General features: G+C 45.0%; 1 protein-coding gene across 2 annotated transcripts in view; it reads right to left on the reverse strand.

The window, feature by feature from the left end:
• Positions 1 to 7,889: 7,889 nt before the first annotated feature.
• dhx33 (DEAH (Asp-Glu-Ala-His) box polypeptide 33) overlaps positions 7,890 to 20,427 on the reverse strand; it is a 51,986-nt gene continuing 39,448 nt past the window's right edge. For both annotated transcript variants that reach the window (XM_078204524.1, XM_078204523.1), the window contains exons 9-12: positions 19,417 to 19,544; positions 12,637 to 12,840; positions 11,138 to 11,224; positions 7,890 to 8,674 (exon numbers count right to left, since the gene is read on the reverse strand). In XM_078204524.1, the coding sequence (XP_078060650.1) occupies positions 8,366 to 8,674; positions 11,138 to 11,224; positions 12,637 to 12,840; positions 19,417 to 19,544 (728 nt within the window). In that variant the 3' untranslated portion in view covers positions 7,890 to 8,365. The remainder of the gene's footprint in view (positions 8,675 to 11,137; positions 11,225 to 12,636; positions 12,841 to 19,416; positions 19,545 to 20,427) is intronic.

Consider the following 20,427-nt stretch of genomic DNA (forward strand, 5'->3'; position numbering starts at 1 on the left):
CTGTCGGGTTTCTATGACTCTATGATAAATAAGACTGCACAGCATAAATTTACAAAACTTAGTGCATGAAAATCCTAAATGTTTCTCTCTGGGTTAACTGTGTAGGATTTTCAATGCAGTGTTCCTTGTCCCAGAGTACAGCCACTGAGGCAGAGTATTGGCTTTTCTCCTCTTTCTATAAATCAGCCTCCTCCTTTTTCAAAGAACAAAGAACAGTACAGCACAGGAAACAGGCCCTTCGGCCCTCCAAGCCTGTGCCGCTAAGTTCAAATACACAAATAAAAATCACTAATTTACCTGAAAAGTTCACATATTGAAGGCATAATGGCAAGTTACACGCGAGATGTACCTTAAATGTTGCCAACAATGAAAGTGAGCAGCCCACTAGATATCCGATGTATACAACCTCACTCAGTGATAGGAAATACCTGAATCAAGGTGAGCCTTAAAAACATCTGGAAAATTTAAGAGGTTTTACAAAATTGAATCTGTGGTAATGGCATAGTGCCCTGCAAGGTAATGTGTTTTGCAATTATAAAATACTCAGTTATGAAAAGATTTTAAAATAATTGTAATTCAGCATTGGATTTGACTTGGGAGTGTATAGTGTACCAATGTAATTCGCTGATGAGTGCAGGGACTCACATTCACACAGAACCCCCCCCCCCCCCCAACCATGAAAGAGGCATCAATCATTGAAAGCTACAAAGTAGATTAAAACTGCACCCCCTCATCAGTTGGGAACATGTGTGCTTCAGGAGGAAAAAAAACTTGAAAGGGGCTATGTAAAAACCATATTACTGCATATCAAAACCATCTAACATTTGTATCAAATATTTATGAAAATTCAAAGATGTTAAACTTTATCCAAGTCGTCCACTAGACAAAGGCACTTACAGAAAGTCTACCTTGGGTTCCTGCTCCATTTGCAGCTCTCAGTTTAGTGCTTCACCCAGCCTGCTTCACTTACCCGTGGAATGATAGCGACATTGAGCTATAAACAGCAAGTGACAATGGCAGCCCAAACTCTGAACTGAAAATAAGAATCTCACACTTTAAATACTCGGAAATCTGAAACCAATGTCATGAAAAAGTGATCCCAGAAGACATCAGGTGACCCTGGAAGAGATGAAGCAGGTTTGGGACAAAAACATTGAAATGTACACCATTGGGAATATACAGATCAGGACAGCCCTCAGTGCACCAGAAACTAACTACACTAAAACAAAATCTGTTATCTAGAGGTTGAATCTGCGGAAACGTAAATATGCAAAGGATCAAGAGGAGATGCTTGCAGTTTGACAGCCAGGAGAGTTCCAAATGAGACTCAAAATGCTTTTGAATTTTGCTGAAAAGACATATGTTGCTATTTGTCTCCATCTTGCACACTTCTGCACAAACACAAGAATTCCAAATTTCAAACAATCACAACAATTTAAACTACAGGAGAAGTGAGGACTGATGGGTTGGCAAGTTGACTCTGATTGGTCCAGGTGTTGCCATGGAGAAAGCAACAGTGAGCACTGGGCAATTGAACAACGGTAGAAGACAAGGATTGAACTAAGTCCTTTTTGATGGTAGAGAACAAGTTCCTGAATGTGAACACATCACTTCTAGAAAGCCATTCAGGAAGAATGCTCTCCCAAAAGCAGAGGGCAGTGAATATCACAATTTAGATCATTATATTAAGTTAACTCTGAAGATTAGGAAAGATTTACCCTCCTGCCCCACCTTCACACTGACCTGCATTGACTCCCCATAGTACATAAAAACATAATAAGAGCAGGAGTAGGCCAATTCAGCCCTTTGAGCCCACTCCGCCATTCAGCGAGGTCATGGCTGATTGCCTACTTCAACTGCATTTTCCGGCACTATCCACGTATTCTTTGATGTTTTTAAATGTAGAAATCTATCCATCTCAGTCTTGAATTCCAAAGTTTCACCGTCCTCAGAGTGAAGCAAGTCCTAAGTGGCCTATGCTTCGTTCTGAGACTGTCCCCCCTGGGTCCTGGCCTCCCAGCCATGGATGCTACCCCAGTCCAGGTCAGAGCTTGACTCCATTCACCCAGTCACTCACATGAAGAGACACTCCGAGATATTATCAGCACAAACACATTGGCAGACGTGCAAAATGAACAAAATATTCTGGAAAAGTTGAATTTGACACTGAACACTGTAGATGCTTCAGTTTACAGAGACATTTCACTAATGCTTCTCTTCATTAGTAAAGCTTGGTAAAATATGTTAAACAATAAACTAGCGATTAAATTACTGCTCTTTGAGGCTATTAAAAAAGCTGGGCTTTCCACTATGACACTCTGCACTTCAGAAATCCGACATCCACCCCCACCTCATTCAAGATCCTGCATCCCTCTCCCCACTCCCATAAAGTAAGTGAGCAGAAAAATCAAACTCCCGAGTTCAGGAACAGATTCCACCTGGAATCTATCCAAGGCTGCTCAGGGAGACGAGAGATTAAATCGCTGGGCCTCTGATGCAAATCTTTGTCTCGTCACTGGACACAGGTGAGGTCCCAGAGGATTGGAGGATAGCTAATGTGGTCCCGTTATTTAAGAAGGGTAGGAAGGTTAACCCGGGTAATTATGGGCCGGTGAGCTTGATGTCCGTGGTGGGGAAGTTGTTGGAGAAGATTCTTAGAGATAGGATGTATGCGCATTTAGAAAGGAATAAACTCATTAACGATAGTCAGCATGGTTTTGTGAGAGGGAGGTCATGCCTCACTAACCTGGTGGAGTTTTTTGAAGAAGTGACCAGAATGGTTGACGAGGGAAGGGCCGTGGATGTCGTCGAGATGGACTTTGGTAAAGCGTTTGACAAAGTCCCTCATGGTAGGCTGGTGAAAAAGGTTGGATCTCATGGGATAAAGGAGGAGGTGGCTAGATGGGTGGAGAACTGGGTTGGTCACAGAAGACAGAGGGTGGTAGTGGAAGGGTCTTTTTCCGGCTGGAGGCCTGTGACTAGTGGTGTTCCGCAGGGCTCTTTATTGGGACCTCTGCTGTTTGTGATTTATATAAACGATCTGGAAGAAGGTGTAACTGGGGTGATCAGTCAGTTTGCGGACGACACAAAATTGGCAGGACTTGCAGATAGTGAGGAGCATTGTCAGAAGCTACAGAAGGATATAGATAGGCTGGAAATTTGGGCAAAGAAATGGCAGATGGAGTTCAATCCTGATAAATGCGAAGCGATGCATTTTGGTAGAACGATACGATAAATGGCAGAACCATAAAGGGTGTAGATACGCAGAGGGACTGGGTGTGCAAGTCCACAGATCCTTGAAGGTGACGTCACAGGTGAAGGTGGTGAAGGCGGCATATGGCATGCTTGCCTTTATAGGACGGGGCATAGAGTATAAAAGTTGGGGTCTGATGTTGCAGATGTATAGAACGATGGTTCGGCCGCATTTGGAATACTGCATCCAGTTCTGGTCGCCACACTACCAGACGGACGTGGAGGCTTTGGAGAGAGTGCAGAGGAGGTTTACCAGGATGTTGCCTGGTATGGAGGGGCTTAGTTATGAGGAGAGATTGGGTAAACTGGGGTTGTTCTCCCTGGAAAGACGGAGGATGAGGGGAGACTTAATAGAGGTGTATAAAATGATGAAAGGCATAGATAGGGTGAACGGTGGGAAGCTTTTCCCCAGGTCGGTGGTGACGTTCACGAGGGGTCATAGGTTCAAGGTGAAGGGGGGGGGGGGGGGGGGGAGGTTTAACACAGATATCAGAAGGACATATTTTACACAGAGGGTGGTGGGGGCCTGGAATGCGCTGTCAGGCAAGGTGGTGGAGGCGGACACATTGGGAACGTTTAAGACTTATCTAGATAGCCATATGAACGGAGGGGGAATGGAGGGATACAAAAGGATGGTCTAGTTTGGACCAGGGAGCGGCACGGGCTTGGGGTGCCGAAGGGCCTGTTCCTGTGCTGTATTGTTCTTTGGAATCACAAAAAAATGAATCAAATTGGTTAGATGCAAAAAGCACATGATCACATTATTCGGGATAGGCTATAGACCACCAAATGGAGCACGGGGGAAAACGCACGAGCAAGGGCAAGGGACGGTGACCGAGAGCGGAGCGGGGGGGGGGGCAGGGGTGTGTGTGTGTGACCGAGAGCAAGGGGGGGGGGGGGGCAGGGGTGTGTGTGTGTGACCGAGAGCAAGGGGGGGGGGGGGGTGAGGCGGTGACCAAGAGCGAGAGACGGTGACCGAGAGACGGGTGACCGAGAGCGAGAGAGAGAACGGTGACCGAGAGCGAGAGAGAGAACGGTGACCGAGAGCGAGAGAGAGAACGGTGACCGAGAGCGAGAGAGAGAACGGTGACCGAGAGCGAGAGAGAGAACGGTGACCGAGAGCGAGAGAGAGAACGGTGACCGAGAGCGAGAGAGAGAACGGTGACCGAGAGCGAGAGAGAGAACGGTGACCGAGAGCGAGAGAGAGAGAGACGGGTGACCGAGAACGAGAGAGAGAGAGACGGGTGACCGAGAGAGAGAGAGAGAGAGACGGGTGACCGAGAGCGAGAGAGAGAACGGTGACCGAGAGCGAGAGAGAGAACGGTGACCGAGAGCGAGAGAGAGAACGGTGACCGAGAGAGAGAGAGAGAGAGACGGTGACCGAGAGCGAGAGACGGGTGACCGAGAGTGAGAGAGAGAACGGTGACCGAGAGCGAGAACGGTGACCGAGAGCGAGAGAGAGAACGGTGACCGAGAGCGAGAGAGAGAACGGTGACCGAGAGCGAGAGAGAGAACGGTGACCGAGAGCGAGAGCGAGAACGGTGACCGAGAGCGAGAGCGAGAACGGTGACCGAGAGCGAGAGCGAGAACGGTGACCGAGAGCGAGAGCGAGAACGGTGACCGAGAGCGAGAGCGAGAACGGTGACCGAGAGCGAGAGCGAGAACGGTGACCGAGAGCGAGAGCGAGAACGGTGACCGAGAGCGAGAGCGAGAACGGTGACCGAGAGCGAGAGCGAGAACGGTGACCGAGAGCGAGAGAGAGAACGGTGACCGAGAGCGAGAGAGAGAACGGTGACCGAGAGCGAGAGAGAGAACGGTGACCGAGAGCGAGAGAGAGAACGGTGACCGAGAGCGAGAGAGAGAACGGTGACCGAGAGCGAGAGAGAGAACGGTGACCGAGAGCGAGAGAGAGAACGGTGACCGAGAGCGAGAGAGAGAACGGTGACCGAGAGCGAGAGAGAGAACGGTGACCGAGAGCGAGAGAGAGAACGGTGACCGAGAGCGAGAGAGAGAACGGTGACCGAGAGCGAGAGAGAGAACGGTGACCGAGAGCGAGAGAGAGAACGGTGACCGAGAGCGAGAGAGAGAACGGTGACCGAGAGCGAGAGAGAGAACGGTGACCGAGAGCGAGAGAGAGAACGGTGACCGAGAGCGAGAGAGAGAACGGTGACCGAGAGCGAGAGAGAGAACGGTGACCGAGAGCGAGAGAGAGAACGGTGACCGAGAGCGAGAGAGAGAACGGTGACCGAGAGCGAGAGAGAGAACGGTGACCGAGAGCGAGAGAGAGAACGGTGACCGAGAGCGAGAGAGAGAACGGTGACCGAGAGCGAGAGAGAGAACGGTGACCGAGAGCGAGAGAGAGAACGGTGACCGAGAGCGAGAGAGAGAACGGTGACCGAGAGCGAGAGAGAGAACGGTGACCGAGAGCGAGAGAGAGAACGGTGACCGAGAGCGAGAGAGAGAACGGTGACCGAGAGCGAGAGAGAGAACGGTGACCGAGAGCGAGAGAGAGAACGGTGACCGAGAGCGAGAGAGAGAACGGTGACCGAGAGTGAGAGAGAGAACGGTGACCGAGAGAGAGAGAGAGGGTGACCGAGAGAGAGAGACGGGTGACCGAGAGCGAGAGAGAGAGACGGTGACCGAGAGCGAGAGAGAGAGACGGTGACCGAGAGCGAGAGAGAGAGAGACGGTGACCGAGAGCGAGAGAGAGAGACGGTGACCGAGAGCGAGAGAGAGAGACGGTGACCGAGAGCGAGAGAGAGAGAGACGGTGACCGAGAGCGAGAGAGAGAGAGACGGTGAGCGAGAGAGAGAGAGACGGTGAGCGAGAGAGAGACGGTGACCGAGAGCGAGAGCGAGAACGGTGACCGAGAGAGAGAGAGAGAGACGGTGACCGAGAGCGAGAGAGAGAGAGACGGTGACCGAGAGAGAGAGAGACGGTGAGCGAGAGAGAGAGAGACGGTGAGCGAGAACGAGATAGAGAGACGGTGACCGAGTGCGAGAGAGAGAGAGACGGTGACCAAGAGCGAGAGAGAGACGGTGACCGAGAGAGAACGGTGAATAATCAGCGCAGGGTTTTTTGCTGGTGGTGAATTTAAGGAACTCTTTGAAAACTGAGGCAAGCACCTGGAGATGCTCATGCAATCTACTCGGTGAACACTGGAATCCATTGGAAGCTAGGAGCAACAGCTGAACAGTTTGCTACAATAACTAATTCTGTGGAGAGTGCGATGTGTGATAACTAATGAGTGTTCAGTCAATTTTCAAGTCATTTGTTACAGTAAAATGTGAAATCATGTTGCGTCATTGTTTCAGCTGGAAATTTTGAATCTCAAAATTATTGGTCATTAGAGGTCATAACAATGATTGAGTTACGTGTGTGTGTGTGTGTGTGTGTGTGTGTGTGGGGTGTGCATATATATGTATATATATATGTATGAGAGACAGAGTACGAAAATGACTTGGTCATTGGAATATGGAGTAACATTATAAGATTTGTCAATGAAAGCAAACTCTGAAGTTCAGCAACAGAACATAGATAGGCTTGCAGAATGGACAGAGAATTTAGTAGAGACATGAGGCATTTTGGGTGAAGAGTTAGGGAGAGATGGAACAATTCTAAAGAATGTGCAGGGACAGAGAGACCAAGGGTGCAGGTACATAGATCACTGAAAGTGGCAGGCCATATTGAGAGAGTAGTAAACAAAGTATATTTAATCATGGGCTTCATAAAGGCATTGAGTATTAAATGTGGGATTTTATGCTGAAACTCTGTTAGGCCACAACTGGAGTATTGAGTCCAAATCTGGTCACCATGTGCTGCAGTCACCAAACTTTAGGAAAGATGTGAGAGTCCTTGAGAGGGCACAGAGGAGATTTACCAGAATAGTTCCAGAGATGAGGGGATTTTAACCACAAGAGTAGGATTGGAAAAATTGGGATTGTTCTCCTTAGGAGAAAGGAGCTGTGTAAGATGATAACAGGATTAGGGAAGGTAAATAAACATATGTTCTCATTAGCTGGTGGTACAAGGAGTAGAGGCAGAGATTTATGGTTTGGGGCAAGAGATGCAGGGGCAATGTGAGAAAAACATCTTTCCTTTTTTAATGAAGCAAGTGGTAATGACCTGGACCTTGCTACCAAGAGGATAGTGGAAGTGGAACCAAAGTAAATTGATTATGCACTGAGAGAAATAGAATTGCAGAGCTATGTGGCTACAGCAGGGGAAAGGTCCTACCGGACTCTAAGCAGAGTTGACATAGACTCAACTGGCTGTGTGCCCTCCTTCTTGGCTGCAATGATTCTGACCACAGTCTGGTCACACTCCATTTGACTTGTGGAACTGGGAGTCACCTGACTGGACAAGTCACAGTTGACCGGTGCTCCTCGGAAAAATCAGCATTAGGGGGAAAATCTTCTTACAACTGGTAGCATGAATCCTGGTCATTCCTTTCCTTCCTAGTGACAATGAAGTTAATTCCAGCTCATTCTGATATAATCCTATTAAACAAGATGCAAGTTTAAGATCAATGATCTCTGATAGAATTAAACAAAAATATGCCAGCACAAAACACACAAGTCAGATAAAGAAAATCGATGGGCAACTTCAAGTTCAGCGAGTGATCATTTGAAATTTTTGTCTCCAAATTACTAGATTGAGCATGCAAGTGTGTAGATATATATACTCACTCTGAATCGCACTGCGCAGAAACAGAATTGTGAATTTCCCTGAGATCTCACAATTTAAGGAAATGATGATAAAAAGCTAAAACTCGCTATATTCTTTCTGGCTATCCATAAAAATAATTCTAATTCTAAATCTCAATTTCATGACTCCACCATGGATGAAATGACCGCTGCAACATTTAGTTCCAACAAATGATGAATAAGTGCACCCATCAGTGCACTTTCTCACTGATGCTGTAACAGGTTAAAAAGTCCACCCTGTTCATTCATAAAATGATTCACTCTGCAGGAATAGAAAAGTTATAAACAAAGGGGCCGATTTTGCCACGCAGAAGTTTATGGTTACTGGTCTGCTTAAAACCACCAACACTCCACTCTACAGCAGGTATATTGGAAGCAGTCATTGCACTTGGGCTTTCTCAGATGCATTAGCTTTTTACTCCCTTCAACTTTCTGCCAAAGTATTCTGGGGCTGCCTCATACAACCACTCAGCATCCACCACACACAAGTCCCGCATGTAGCACTTGGAAGTGTGCAGTAACTCGTTGTATAAAACGTAGGAAGGTTTGCAGTGGAAGAGGACTGAGGAGGGGTGGATGGCCACATGCTGCCGAGTGTCCAGGGTTGCGTATGTCCCATCTGGCTGCAGCTCTGCAGCATTCAGAAACAAGGCGTGAGCCAAGCACCGCCGGATATTGCCCGTGTCTGAACGAGAAGATTCCAAACGAACTCCAAACTAAAATAAAAACAAATTCAAATCAGATCATCACCAAATGTACTTTTATTCAGAATTCAGAATCAGTGAAACATCTTGGTCTGAAACTGAAAGTTAGGAACTCCCAGGACTGAGTTTGGTAGAGAGATTGTGCCAATTGACAGCAGCAGCCCTGACTGAAAATAATAGAATCAACCAGGTTCTCTGGTCTCCAACTTTGCACAATTAACACACTGTGTGGATGTCAATGACAGCAGGCTCTGTTGTTAATAACCTATCAGAAAGTTAACAGGCACAGAAACTGTGACCTTCCTCTGGCTGAAGGTATCCCACAAACTTTTAGGCTTTAGGAAAGAAGGCCAAAATAAACCATTATTCGTTCATGGGACATGGACGTTGCTGGCTAGGTCAACATTTATTGCGCATCACTAAATGCCCTGAACTGGACATTTAAGAGTTAACCACATTGCTGTGGGTCTGGAGTCACATGTCGGCCAGACCAGATAAAGATGGCAGATTTCCTTCCCTAAAAGGACATTAGTGAACCAGATGGGTTTTTACAACAATTGACAACAGTTTCATGGTCATTTAATTCCAGATTTCTATTTGAATTCAAATTTCACCATCTGCCATGGTGGGGTTCAAACCCGGGCCCCCAGAACATTACCCTGGGTCTCAGAATTACTAGTCCAGCGGCAATACCACTACACTACTGCCTCCCCCTAAACATATGGTAGCAATGCCATGAATGACATAAATCTACTGCATTGAAACAAGCCAGTGTTAGGGACCAGATCAGAAACTCCAAGGTGTATTATGAAGTTAGCCAAGATCCCCAACTATTTTTGATTTTGACATTAGTGTGAGCATAAGGCGCGTATAATTCTATTGACCCACTAGGTAGTTGTTTTATTAAAACAAACTTTATTTAACAAAGCAATTTAACGATTACAAAAAGAATTAGCATAAATTTTATGAGCGGCGATAAATACCAGCTTCCTGAGGAGATGGCTGGGGAATATTATACCACACTATGGTAAAGACTTTATACAAGATATGTTAGTGCAGCTCCGCAATGTGGAATGTGCATCCTATGGACGTGGGAAGTCGCACAGGTACAATGTGCTCTCTGATTACATCTGCAGAAAGTGTCACCAGCTGCAGAAATTTGAATGGCAGCTGGAGTCACTGTGGTGCACCCACAAGGCTGAGGATTATGTGGATAGCAAGTTTAGAGAGGCGATCACACTGCAGCTAAGATGTACATAGACAGAAGGCGAAATGGGTGACCAGAGTATCTACAAGAAACAGGCAGGTAGCACAGCAATCCCTTGAGGCTATTTTGCTCTCTAACCACATTTGCTTTTTGGATACTAGTTAGTTATGATGGTTTCTCAGAGGACTGTAGCAAGAGCCAAGCTCCTGGCTCAGGAGGGAAGGAGGAAGAGTGGAAGTGCTATAGTAGAAGGGGATTCCATAGTTAGGGAGCAGAAAGGCCTTTCTGTGGCCTTTGATGTGATTCCAGGGTGGTGTGTCCGGGTCAAGGATGTCACAGATCGGCTGCAGGACATTCTTTTGGGGAGAACGAACAGCCAGAAGCTGTGGTCCATGTTGGGACCAATGAGATATGTAGGAAAAGGGATGAGGTCCTGAAAGTAGATTTCAGGGAGTTAGGAAGGGAATTAAAAAGCAGGACATCAAGAGCAGTAATCTCAGGATTTATCTCAGGGCCACATGCTAGTGAGCATAAGAATACAAAGATGGAATAGTTCATCACACGGTTAAGAAATGGGGTAGGAGGTAGGCCTTTCTATTTCTGGGGCATTGGGACTGGTTCCGAGGGAGATGGAGCGTGCACCAGGAGGATGGGTCGTACTTTAACAGGACTGGGGCTAATGCCCTCACAGGGATGTTTGCTGGTGCTGTTGGGGAGAGTTTAAATGAGATTGGCAGGGGGATGAGAACCTGAAGGAAAATTCAGAGAGGAGGAGAAAAACTGGCAGTGGGAAGGAGGATATTTCAGAGAATAGTATCATTATAAATAGAACACTTGGATCAGTGTAGTACAGAGACCACCAACCAGTGGAAGAGATGTAGAGAAACAAATCTGCAAAGAAATTACAGAGATGCAAGAACCCATCCCTCTTGAAATAATTCCCAGGGCTTTGTGTTTCCTTTTTAATGATTTGTGTATCTATATCCCTAGATTCATCTTGTTCCTCTATTGAATTTAGATTCTTATTATTATTCCTCCCAACATTCACCAATTCACACTTTGTATTGAAATTAACTTGCCATTTACATGCAAGTTTTTTGTAGCCTCAGCCATGATGAGCCTGGAGAAGCAGGCACTTGCCTTCCCCGTGGGACAGAACTACACTGGGCTCCTGCCCTTTGCCTCGTGTCCCAGATAAAACTGGAATCGACATCAATTCACCCACCCGCCATAGAAAACGTTTCACTTGGTGAGAAATCCACTTTTACCTTTACACAAATTTCTCGCAGTTGCCTTCGAACTTGTGATGCCATTGTCATGTTTCGGCCATTCACAAAGTTCTCCTTATACCATTCCTGAGGAGCAGATATTAGAGAAAACAAAAGTGAAACATTATATAAACATGTGACCGCGTGTTCGTTACATAACTGCCTCTGTAATTTGAGAAATGATAATGTACACTATAACCCAGGGACCACGTCAATTCCCCATCTCATTGCTAGTACTGAGCACCAATTCCCAGAAAACAGGAGCTGATCCAAATACTGTTCCTTCGGGATAAACTCAGACTGTAAGTGCTAGTAACCACTTCATACTTTCAACACGGGAGATCAATATTGCAATCTAAAATCAAGATTTAATATACCTTTTATACTGTTGGCATTGAAAACATATGTATATCGTAGATATCTTTTCCTCGTGTATATATATATATATATATGCGGCATGATGGCACAATGGTTAGCACTGCTGCCTCAGCGCCAGGGACCTGGGTTCAATTCTGGCCTTGGGTGAATGTGTGGAGTCTGCACGTTCTCCCCATGTCTGTGTGGTTTTCCACCCACAGTCCAAAGATGTGCAGGTTCAGTGGATTAACCATGCTAAATTGCCCCTTGGTATCCCAAGAAACCCAGATACAAATCTTCTAGAAATCACTAATTATTAGACAGGTGCCTGAGGATGGGGGAAATGGAAGATGCCGCTCCTAGTTAAGATACCAATAATATCAGCAATGGCAATACCACTGAATAGCAAGGGAAATGGTTAGATTATCTCCTGTTGGAGATGATCACTGCCTGGCATTTGTGTGGTGCGAAAATTAATTGCCTGCATGTTGGCCGGGTCTTGCTGCATTTGGACACAGACTGCTTCAGTATCTGAGGTGTCACAAATGCTGCTGAACATCGTACAGTCATCAGTGAACATTCCCACCTCTGAACTTACAATGGAAGAAAGGTCACTGATGAAGCAGATGGAGGTGGTTGGGCCACTGCTCTGAGGAACGCCTGAGTGATGTCCTGGGACTGAGGTGACTGACCTCCAACCACCACAATAGTCTTACTTTGCAATCAGCATGGAGGTTTTTCAATTCTAATTGGTTCCACGATACCACACTTGGACAAATACTGGTTTGATGTCAATCTAACTTCACTTCTTCAGTTCTGCTTTTTTGTCTATGTTTAGACCAAGGCTGAAATGTGTTCTGGAGCTTAGTGTTCCTGGTTAAACATAAACTGAGTATTGATGAGCAGGTTATCTCTGAGTAAATAGTACTGTCAAGCTTTCCCACCACTGGGGCTTTCCTCAACTCATTCTGCGTCTGTTATGGATTGATTGCGGTGATTAGACAATAACTCCACTGTCATTACTTAATACGACTAACCGGGAGAGTAGAAGGTGATTTCAAAGGGTTGTGCTTGGATATATTTAGCAATTCAAATGTTCTCAAGCTCTCACCGAAATAAAGAATTAAGGGAATGCTTTTTACCTTGTGTGCTCCCACATTTTTAAAGGCTTGATATATGTTCAGTAGGGTCATGTGATCACCCTCGCTGGAGATGAATTTCTTCCTCACAGAGTGCACTTCATCCTGTTTAACGTGTGGATTATAGAGGACACTGTCCACAGAAAGCAGTGAAACAATGGTCAAGATCTCTTCAGCGCAGTGAAACTCTGGGGACAGCAGGAGAGTCTGTTACAGGAAGAAACACAGTCACAGTTATGACAAACTTTAAAATATCTCTTGAAAACATTACAAAGTATATCACAGAATCGTTATGGTGCAGGAGGCGGCCATTTGGCCCATTGTGTCTGCACCAGTTCGCCAGACGAGCATCATGAGTTAGTGCCATTCCCTTGCTTTTTCCCTTACCCCTGCACACTATTTCTGTTCAAATAATCATCTAATACTCTCTTCAATGTTTCAATTGAACCTGCCTCCACCACACTTCTAGGCAGCGCATTCCAGACCCCAACCACTCGTTGCGTGAAGAAGTTTTTTTCTCAGATTTGCCCTTTTTTACAATTCATTTTAAATCTGTGCCCTCTCATTTTTGATCTTTTTACCAGCAGGAACAGTTTCTCTCTATCTACTCTGCCCAGCCCCCTCTTGATGTTGAACATCTCTATCAAATCTCCTTTTAGCCTTCCTCTCTCCAAGAAGTACAGTCCCAACCTCTCCAATCTATCAACAGCCACAGGTGAGGTGCCTGAAGATTGGAGGGTGGCAAATATTGTGCTTTTATTTAAGAAGTGCTGCAGGGAAAAGCCTGGGAACTACAGCCGGTGAGCCTAATGTCTGTAGTGGGTAAGTTGTTAGAAGGTATTCTGAGACACAGGATCTACTGGCATTTAGAGAGGCAAGGACTGACTAGGGACAGTCAGCATGGCTTTGAGAGTGGAAAATCATGTCTCACAAATTTGATTTGAGATTTTTGAAGGGGCAACCAAGAAGGTAGATGAGAGCAGTGAAGTTGATGTTGTCCACATGGATTTTAGCAAGGCCTTTGACAAGGTACTGCATGGTAGGTTGTTGCATGAAGTTAAATCTCATGGGATCCAGGCTGAGGTAGTGAATTTTTTCAAATTGGAGGCCTGTGACCAGCAGTGCGCCTCAGGGTTCTGTGCTGGGTCCACTGTTATTTGTCATTTATATTAATGATTTGGATGAGAATTAAGGAGGCATGGTTATTAAGTTTGCAGGTGACGCCAAGATTGGTGGCATAATGGACAGTGAAGAAGACTATCTAAGATTGCAATGGGATCTTGATCAATTGGGCCATTGGGCTGATGAATGGCAGATGGAGTTTAATTTAGATAAATGCGAGGTGATGCATTTTGGTAGATTGAACCAGGGCAGGACTTACTCAGCTAATGGTAGGATCTGAGGAGAGTTATAGAACAAAGAGGTCTAGGGGTACAGGTTCATAGCTCCTTGAAAGTGGAATCACAGGTGGACAGAATGGTGAAGGCGGCATTCGGCATGTTTGGTTTCATTGGTCAGAACATTGAATATAGGAGTTGGAACTTCTTGTTGAAGTTGTACAAGATATTGGAAAGGCCACACTTGGACATTGTGTACTGTTCTGCTCACCTTATTATAGAAAGGATATTATTAAACTAGAAAGAGTGCAGAAAAGATTTACCAGGATGCTACTGAGACTTGATGGTTTGAGTTATAAGGAGAGACTGAATAGACTGGGACTTGTTTCCCTGGGAATAGGAGACTTAGGGGTGATCTTATAGAGGTCTATAAAATAATGAGGGGCATTGATCAGCTAGATAGTCAACATCTTTTCTCAAAGGGAGGGGAGTCTAAAACTAGAGGGCATAGGTTTAAGGTGAGAGGGAAGAGATACAAAAGGGTCCACAGGGCCAATTTTTTCACAGAGGGTGGTGAGTGTATGGAACAAGCTGCCAGAGGTAGTAGAAGAAGTGGGTACAATTTTGTCTCTTAAAAAGCATTCAGTTTCATGGGTAAGATGGGTATAGAGGGATATGGGCCAAATGCGGGCTATTGGGACTAGCTTAGTGGTTTAAAAAAGGGGCGGCATGAACAAGTTAGGCCAAAGGGCCTGTTCCCGTGCTGTAAACCTCTATGATTCTATCCTCATAACTGAAGTGTCTCATCCGTGGAACCATTCTTGTGCACTCTCTCCAATGCCTTCACATCCTTCCTATAATGTGGCACCCAGAACTGTACACAATATTCAGCTGAGGGCTAACTCGTGCCTTGTATAAGTTCAGCATAATCTCCTCGATCTTGTACTCTATGCCCCTAGTAATAAAGATGTGGAGATGCCGGCGTTGGACTGGGGTAAACACAGTAACAGTTTTAACAACACCAGGTTAAAGTCTATAAAGTCTATATAGGACTTTAACCTGGTGTTGTTAAAACTGTTACCCTATTAATAAAGCCCAGAGTACTCTATGCTTTATTAACTGCTCTCTCTACCTATTCTGGCACCTTCAGTGATCTATGCCAAATACACTCCCATCCTCCTTTATCTATTCCTTTGCGTTTTAATCCAGTTTCTCTTTAAAAGCATCAATGCCTCAATTATTCCCTGGGCGGTGAGTTCTGCATTCAACCCACTGTTGGGGCAAGGTTCACTCAAGTTTCCTTTTGGATATATCAGGACCAATCTTATATTGATGGCGCCAGTTCTGTTCTTCCGGCATGTGATGATATTTCCTCTGTGCCTGCTCTATCAAACATTTCCACATCTTAAAGGCACCAAGCAAGTCAGCCCTCAATGTTCAGGAGAAGGAGAAGATTGGGTACAAACTAGACAAATTGTTATAAGAGGAATCCAAAACTGAAGTTTCCGGGAGTTAGAGAGATTAAAATGATAAAGAAGCTTATGAAAAATATTAGCCAAAAATTACAGTACAGTACAGGAACAGGCCCTTTGGCCCATCAAGTCTGTGCCAACACAAATGCCTCTCGAACCTAATATTTTCTTGCCTCTATGTGGTCCATATCCCTCTATTCCCTGCCTACTCATGTATCTATCCAGATGCCTCTTGAACATTGTCATAGAATCTGCTTCCACCACCTCCTCTGGCAGCGCATTCCAGGCATTCAGCAGTGTGTGTGAGAAAAGCTTGCCCCTTGCCTCTCTTTTAAACTTTCCCCCCACCTCACTCTCAACCTATGCCCCTGAGTAATTATGACCCTTCGACCCTGGGAAAAAGACTCTATCCAAGCCTGTCATAATCTTGTAAACCTCTATCAGGTCCCTCCTCATCCTCCAACGCTCCAATGAAAACAATCCAAGTTTGTTCAACCTTTCTTCATAATCCATATCCTCCAAACCAGCCAACACCCTGGTAAATCTCTTCTGCACCCATTCCAATGCATCCACATCCTTCTGATAGTGTGGTGACCAGAATTGCACACAATACTCCAAATGCAGCCTAACAAAGTGTATACACTGCAACATGATTTTCTAATTCCTATACTCAACGCCCCTACCTATGAAGGACAACATACCATACGCCTTCTTGACCACCTTGTCCGCCGTAGTTGCCATCTTCAGGCAGTGAACTGTGGATCTGCACACCTAGATTCCTCTGTATGCTAATATTTCTGAGGGCTCTACCATTTACTGTATACTTTCCTTCTGCAACCGACCTTCCAAATCGCGTCACCTCACATTTGTCTGGGTTAAATTCCATCTTTCGGCCCAGGTCTCCAGCCAATTTATATCCTCTGACAATCCTCCTTACTATCCGCTACTCCCAATTTTTATATCTGCAAATTTACCAATCAGACTACCGACATTTTCCTCCAAATCATTTATATATATTACAAACAACAAAGGCCCCAGCACTGATCCTTGTTGAACACCACTTGTCACAAACCTCCAGTTAGAAAAGTATCCTTCCACTACTACTTTCTGTTCCCAAGCCAGTTTTGTATCCATCTTACCAGCTCACCTCGGATACCATATGACTTCACCTTCTGTATCAGCCTATGAGGAACCTTATCAAAGGCTTTACTAAAGTCCATGTATACAACATCCACTGCCCTGCCTTGGTCAATTTTACTTGTCACTGCCACAAAAAACTCAATCAAGTTTGTGAGACACGACCTCCCCTTCACAAAACCATGCAGCCTATTCTCTTCTGGATGTGAGTATATCCAATCCCTAAGAATCTTCTCCAGTAATTTCCCTAACAGTCAAGAGAACAAAGTGGAATAAAGTACCGAGGAGACTGGATAATGGAAAGGAACAGAAAAAAGAGAAGGAAAACAATGTTGGCCAAATTTGAATATGTTCTTTGAGTAACAGGAATGGTTAGTGAGGTTGGTATTGCTAATTTGTGTGTGCATTTTTCAAAGTTGTACGAGCTAATAGATTTGTTAACAAAATTATAACCCATGGCATTAAAAGTGCCTTGGCTGCATGGATAAGAAACTGACTAAGGAACAGACAGCGCAGAATAGAAATGGGTGAACTGTTGTTTTCTAAACTGGAGGGAAGTACATCGCAACATCCTCAGGGTCCAACGTCAGGATCACTGTTCTTAAACTAATATATTGTCTGAATATATAGGGTTCAACAGGTTTATTTGGTAGCACAAGCTTTCAGAGCGCTGCTCCTTCATCAGGTGAGTGGGAGTTCTGTTCACAAACATATAAAGACACAAATTCAATTTACAAAATAATGGTTGGAACGCGAGTCTTTACAGGTAATCAAGTCTTAAAGGTACAGACAATGTGAGTGGAGAGAGGGTTAAGCACAGGTTAAAGAGATGTGTATTGTCTCCAGCCAGGACAGTTAGTGAGATTTTGCAAGCCCAGGCAAGTCGTGGGATTTGATTACCTGTAAAGACTCGCATTCCAACCATTATCTTGTAAATTGAGTTGTGTCTTTATATGCCTTGTTTGTGAACACGACTCCCACTCACCTGATGAAGGAGCAGTGCTCTGAAAGCTTGTGGCTTGTGCTACCAAATAAACCTGTTGGACTTTAACCTGGTGTTGTGAGACTTCTTACTGTGCTTACCCCAGTCCAACGCCAACATCTCCACATACAGGGTTCAGCAGGGTTTGTACATTATAGCAAATGCAGAAAATAACAGTGAGGAGCACAGGAAAAGACATCTAGGAGGTCATAGAGAGCCTAGAGGAAGGGGAAGTTTTAAAAATTAAATTTGACGTACGGACGTGTGAAGGAAGATTGAGGATAGGCAATATTAGCTCATTGGTACAATTGTAAAGGAAGTACAGGAGGTACCAGGGCAAGCTGATATGGCTATTAAAAAAGCTTATGTGATCCTTGACATTGTACCCAAAGGCACAGTGAAAAGCAGTGCTAAATCTTTATATATTAGTTAAGTCTCAGCTGAAATATTGTTGAATTCTGGGTGCCATTCTTTCAAAAGCCATGGAGAATGTGCCGAGACTTCAGATATAGAGAAAGATTGTCAAAGCTGGAGTTCTTCTCCTTTGAGCGGAGAAGATTAAAATGAGATTTGATAAATCAAGAGCTTTTATAAAGGGAGAGAGGCGATTTCCACTTTACAAGGGTCAGAACCAAACAGCATAGATTTAGGGTAGTTGTCAAAAGAGCCAGGGAAGGGTTGAAGAGACTGATCTTGATGCGTTATCAGTTGGTGTGAACTGGAATGCATAATCCGAGAGCAGTGGGAGCAGATTCAATAGTAACTTTCAAAGGGAATTGGATAAAGATATGGAGGAAATTTGAAGGACTATGGAAGGCAGAGTGCAGGACTGATGAGATTTCCCTTTCACAGAGCCAGTGCAGAGGTGATGGGCAGAACAGCCTTTATGCTACACGATCTGATTCACTGGGGAATTCAAGATCCAGAGGTAGATTGAACCCAGCCAGTATACTTGAAACTCCTACTAATATTAGAATGGGGGGATATAGCGCATAAGCAGAGATTTCCAGACAATGTTATTTCCTTTCATTTAGCTACTGACACATAATTTCTCTTGCTAGACAAGAATTAACAGAGGAAAGAGTAACCAGATTCTAATCAACCTAACCCACAGAAAAGTCTCAGAACAATAGTAATACAACACAGAGGCATTGGGGAGCGGGGCAGACTTATGGAGAACTCTGCCCGTTGTGTCTGCATCTGTTTTCCAAATTAATAATTCATTTCATGACATTCGCCTGCGTTCTCCCAGAACCCTGACCATTATTTTTTTCCTAATGTTTCAAACTCACATCCTGCTGGCACAGTGGTTAGCACTACCGCCTCACAGCGCCAGGGACCCAGGTTCGATTCCCCGTTTGGGTCAATCTCTGTGGAGTCTGCACTGTCTCCCTGTGTCTGCATGGGTTTCCTCCAGGTGCTCCGGTTTCCTCCCACAGTCCCAAACACGTGCTGGTTAGGTGCATTGGCCATGCTACATTCTCTCTGTGTATCCGAACAGGTGACAGAGTGTGGCGACTAGGGGATTTTCACAGTAACTTCATTGCAGTGTTAATGTAAACCCACTTGTGACTAATAAATAAACTTAAAATGTTTTCCACAATGCTATACAAGGAAAAGCATTCCCCCCAGCACCCTACACCCCCTACCCAGAAACACATCCCGGCCCACTTCCCCTCCCTCTTGGCAGTCTATTCCAGCCCTTTGAATAAATCATGTGAATCTCTCTCTGGAACTAATCACCTCATTTCCAGACCTCTCCCTGGAACTTGCCCCAACGCTGTGCAGCTCCCCATCTATTTCGACAGGGTCAGGGCACTTTGATTTTTTGGCAGCGATGAATTAAACCGTTTACCTTGGAAAACCTGGGTTCCAGAGGGAATGCTGCCATTTTCTTGCCCATTGCTGTCAGGATGATCTGGCTTTCTTTGTGCTCTACCGCACCCAGTAATTCAAGCTGTTCAATGGCTGCTTGCATTGCATCTGTAGACACACAATTTCATGTCAGAGTACCATTAAAGAGCCAGTGTCCACATGGAAGAGCTGACTATATGTTTAGACAACAAGGAAAACCACATTGCAAACTAAACAAGAACGCAAAAACAGGCAGAAAGGGCATGGGTTGTTAGAACGTAACCTGTCACAACTTTGTATTGGATGTAGTGTGACCAATGGGAACAAGATGCAACGGTCAGCTGACCCAGTAAACCATGGAACCAATTACAGAATGATGTAATAGTCAGCTGACTCACGATAAATAAGGAACTATGTAGAATCGTGGGGAGCTTGGTGAGGCCCTTAGTTTGGAGTAATGATATTTCTTTACTAAACCCTTCCTTTGATTTACAAGTTGGAGTAAGTTTTGTTGTATTTTCATTAGCTGCATTTTGAAGAGTTCCTTCCGAAGAAACCCATTGTAATTTGGTGTTTGTTTTTGAAGAAGTGCTACAACCATAGCAGAAGGTAGAAGTAAACCGGTGAGATTTGATTGTCCCCCTGTCTTTTCAGCTGCTGAACCATATCGGCAATGGAAGGCTGAGATTTCAGAATGGATAAGAAGGGCCCTAAGGCATCACATAAGACCATCGGGGTGTACTTTGAGTAAGGGGATAGGGGCTACTATAAAAAGGAGAGCAAAAAAAGAGTGGAAAGTGATAGGAACAGACGGCAAGGTAGTTATAGTACAACATGGTAACCAGACAGTGCGGGTCCACTCTTCGGGAGTAGTGGCACTTGGATATGAATTTGGAGCATCTGAGCAAGATGCAGAAATGCAGGAGGCACTTTGTACCTCACATGCACATACCCTGAGTTATTATGAGGAGCAGTCAACAATAGATGAGAGGGAATCTGACGATCAACAAAG

This window comes from Mustelus asterias, unplaced genomic scaffold (genome assembly GCF_964213995.1).
Source record: "Mustelus asterias unplaced genomic scaffold, sMusAst1.hap1.1 HAP1_SCAFFOLD_361, whole genome shotgun sequence".
Lineage (NCBI taxonomy): Eukaryota > Metazoa > Chordata > Chondrichthyes > Carcharhiniformes > Triakidae > Mustelus > Mustelus asterias.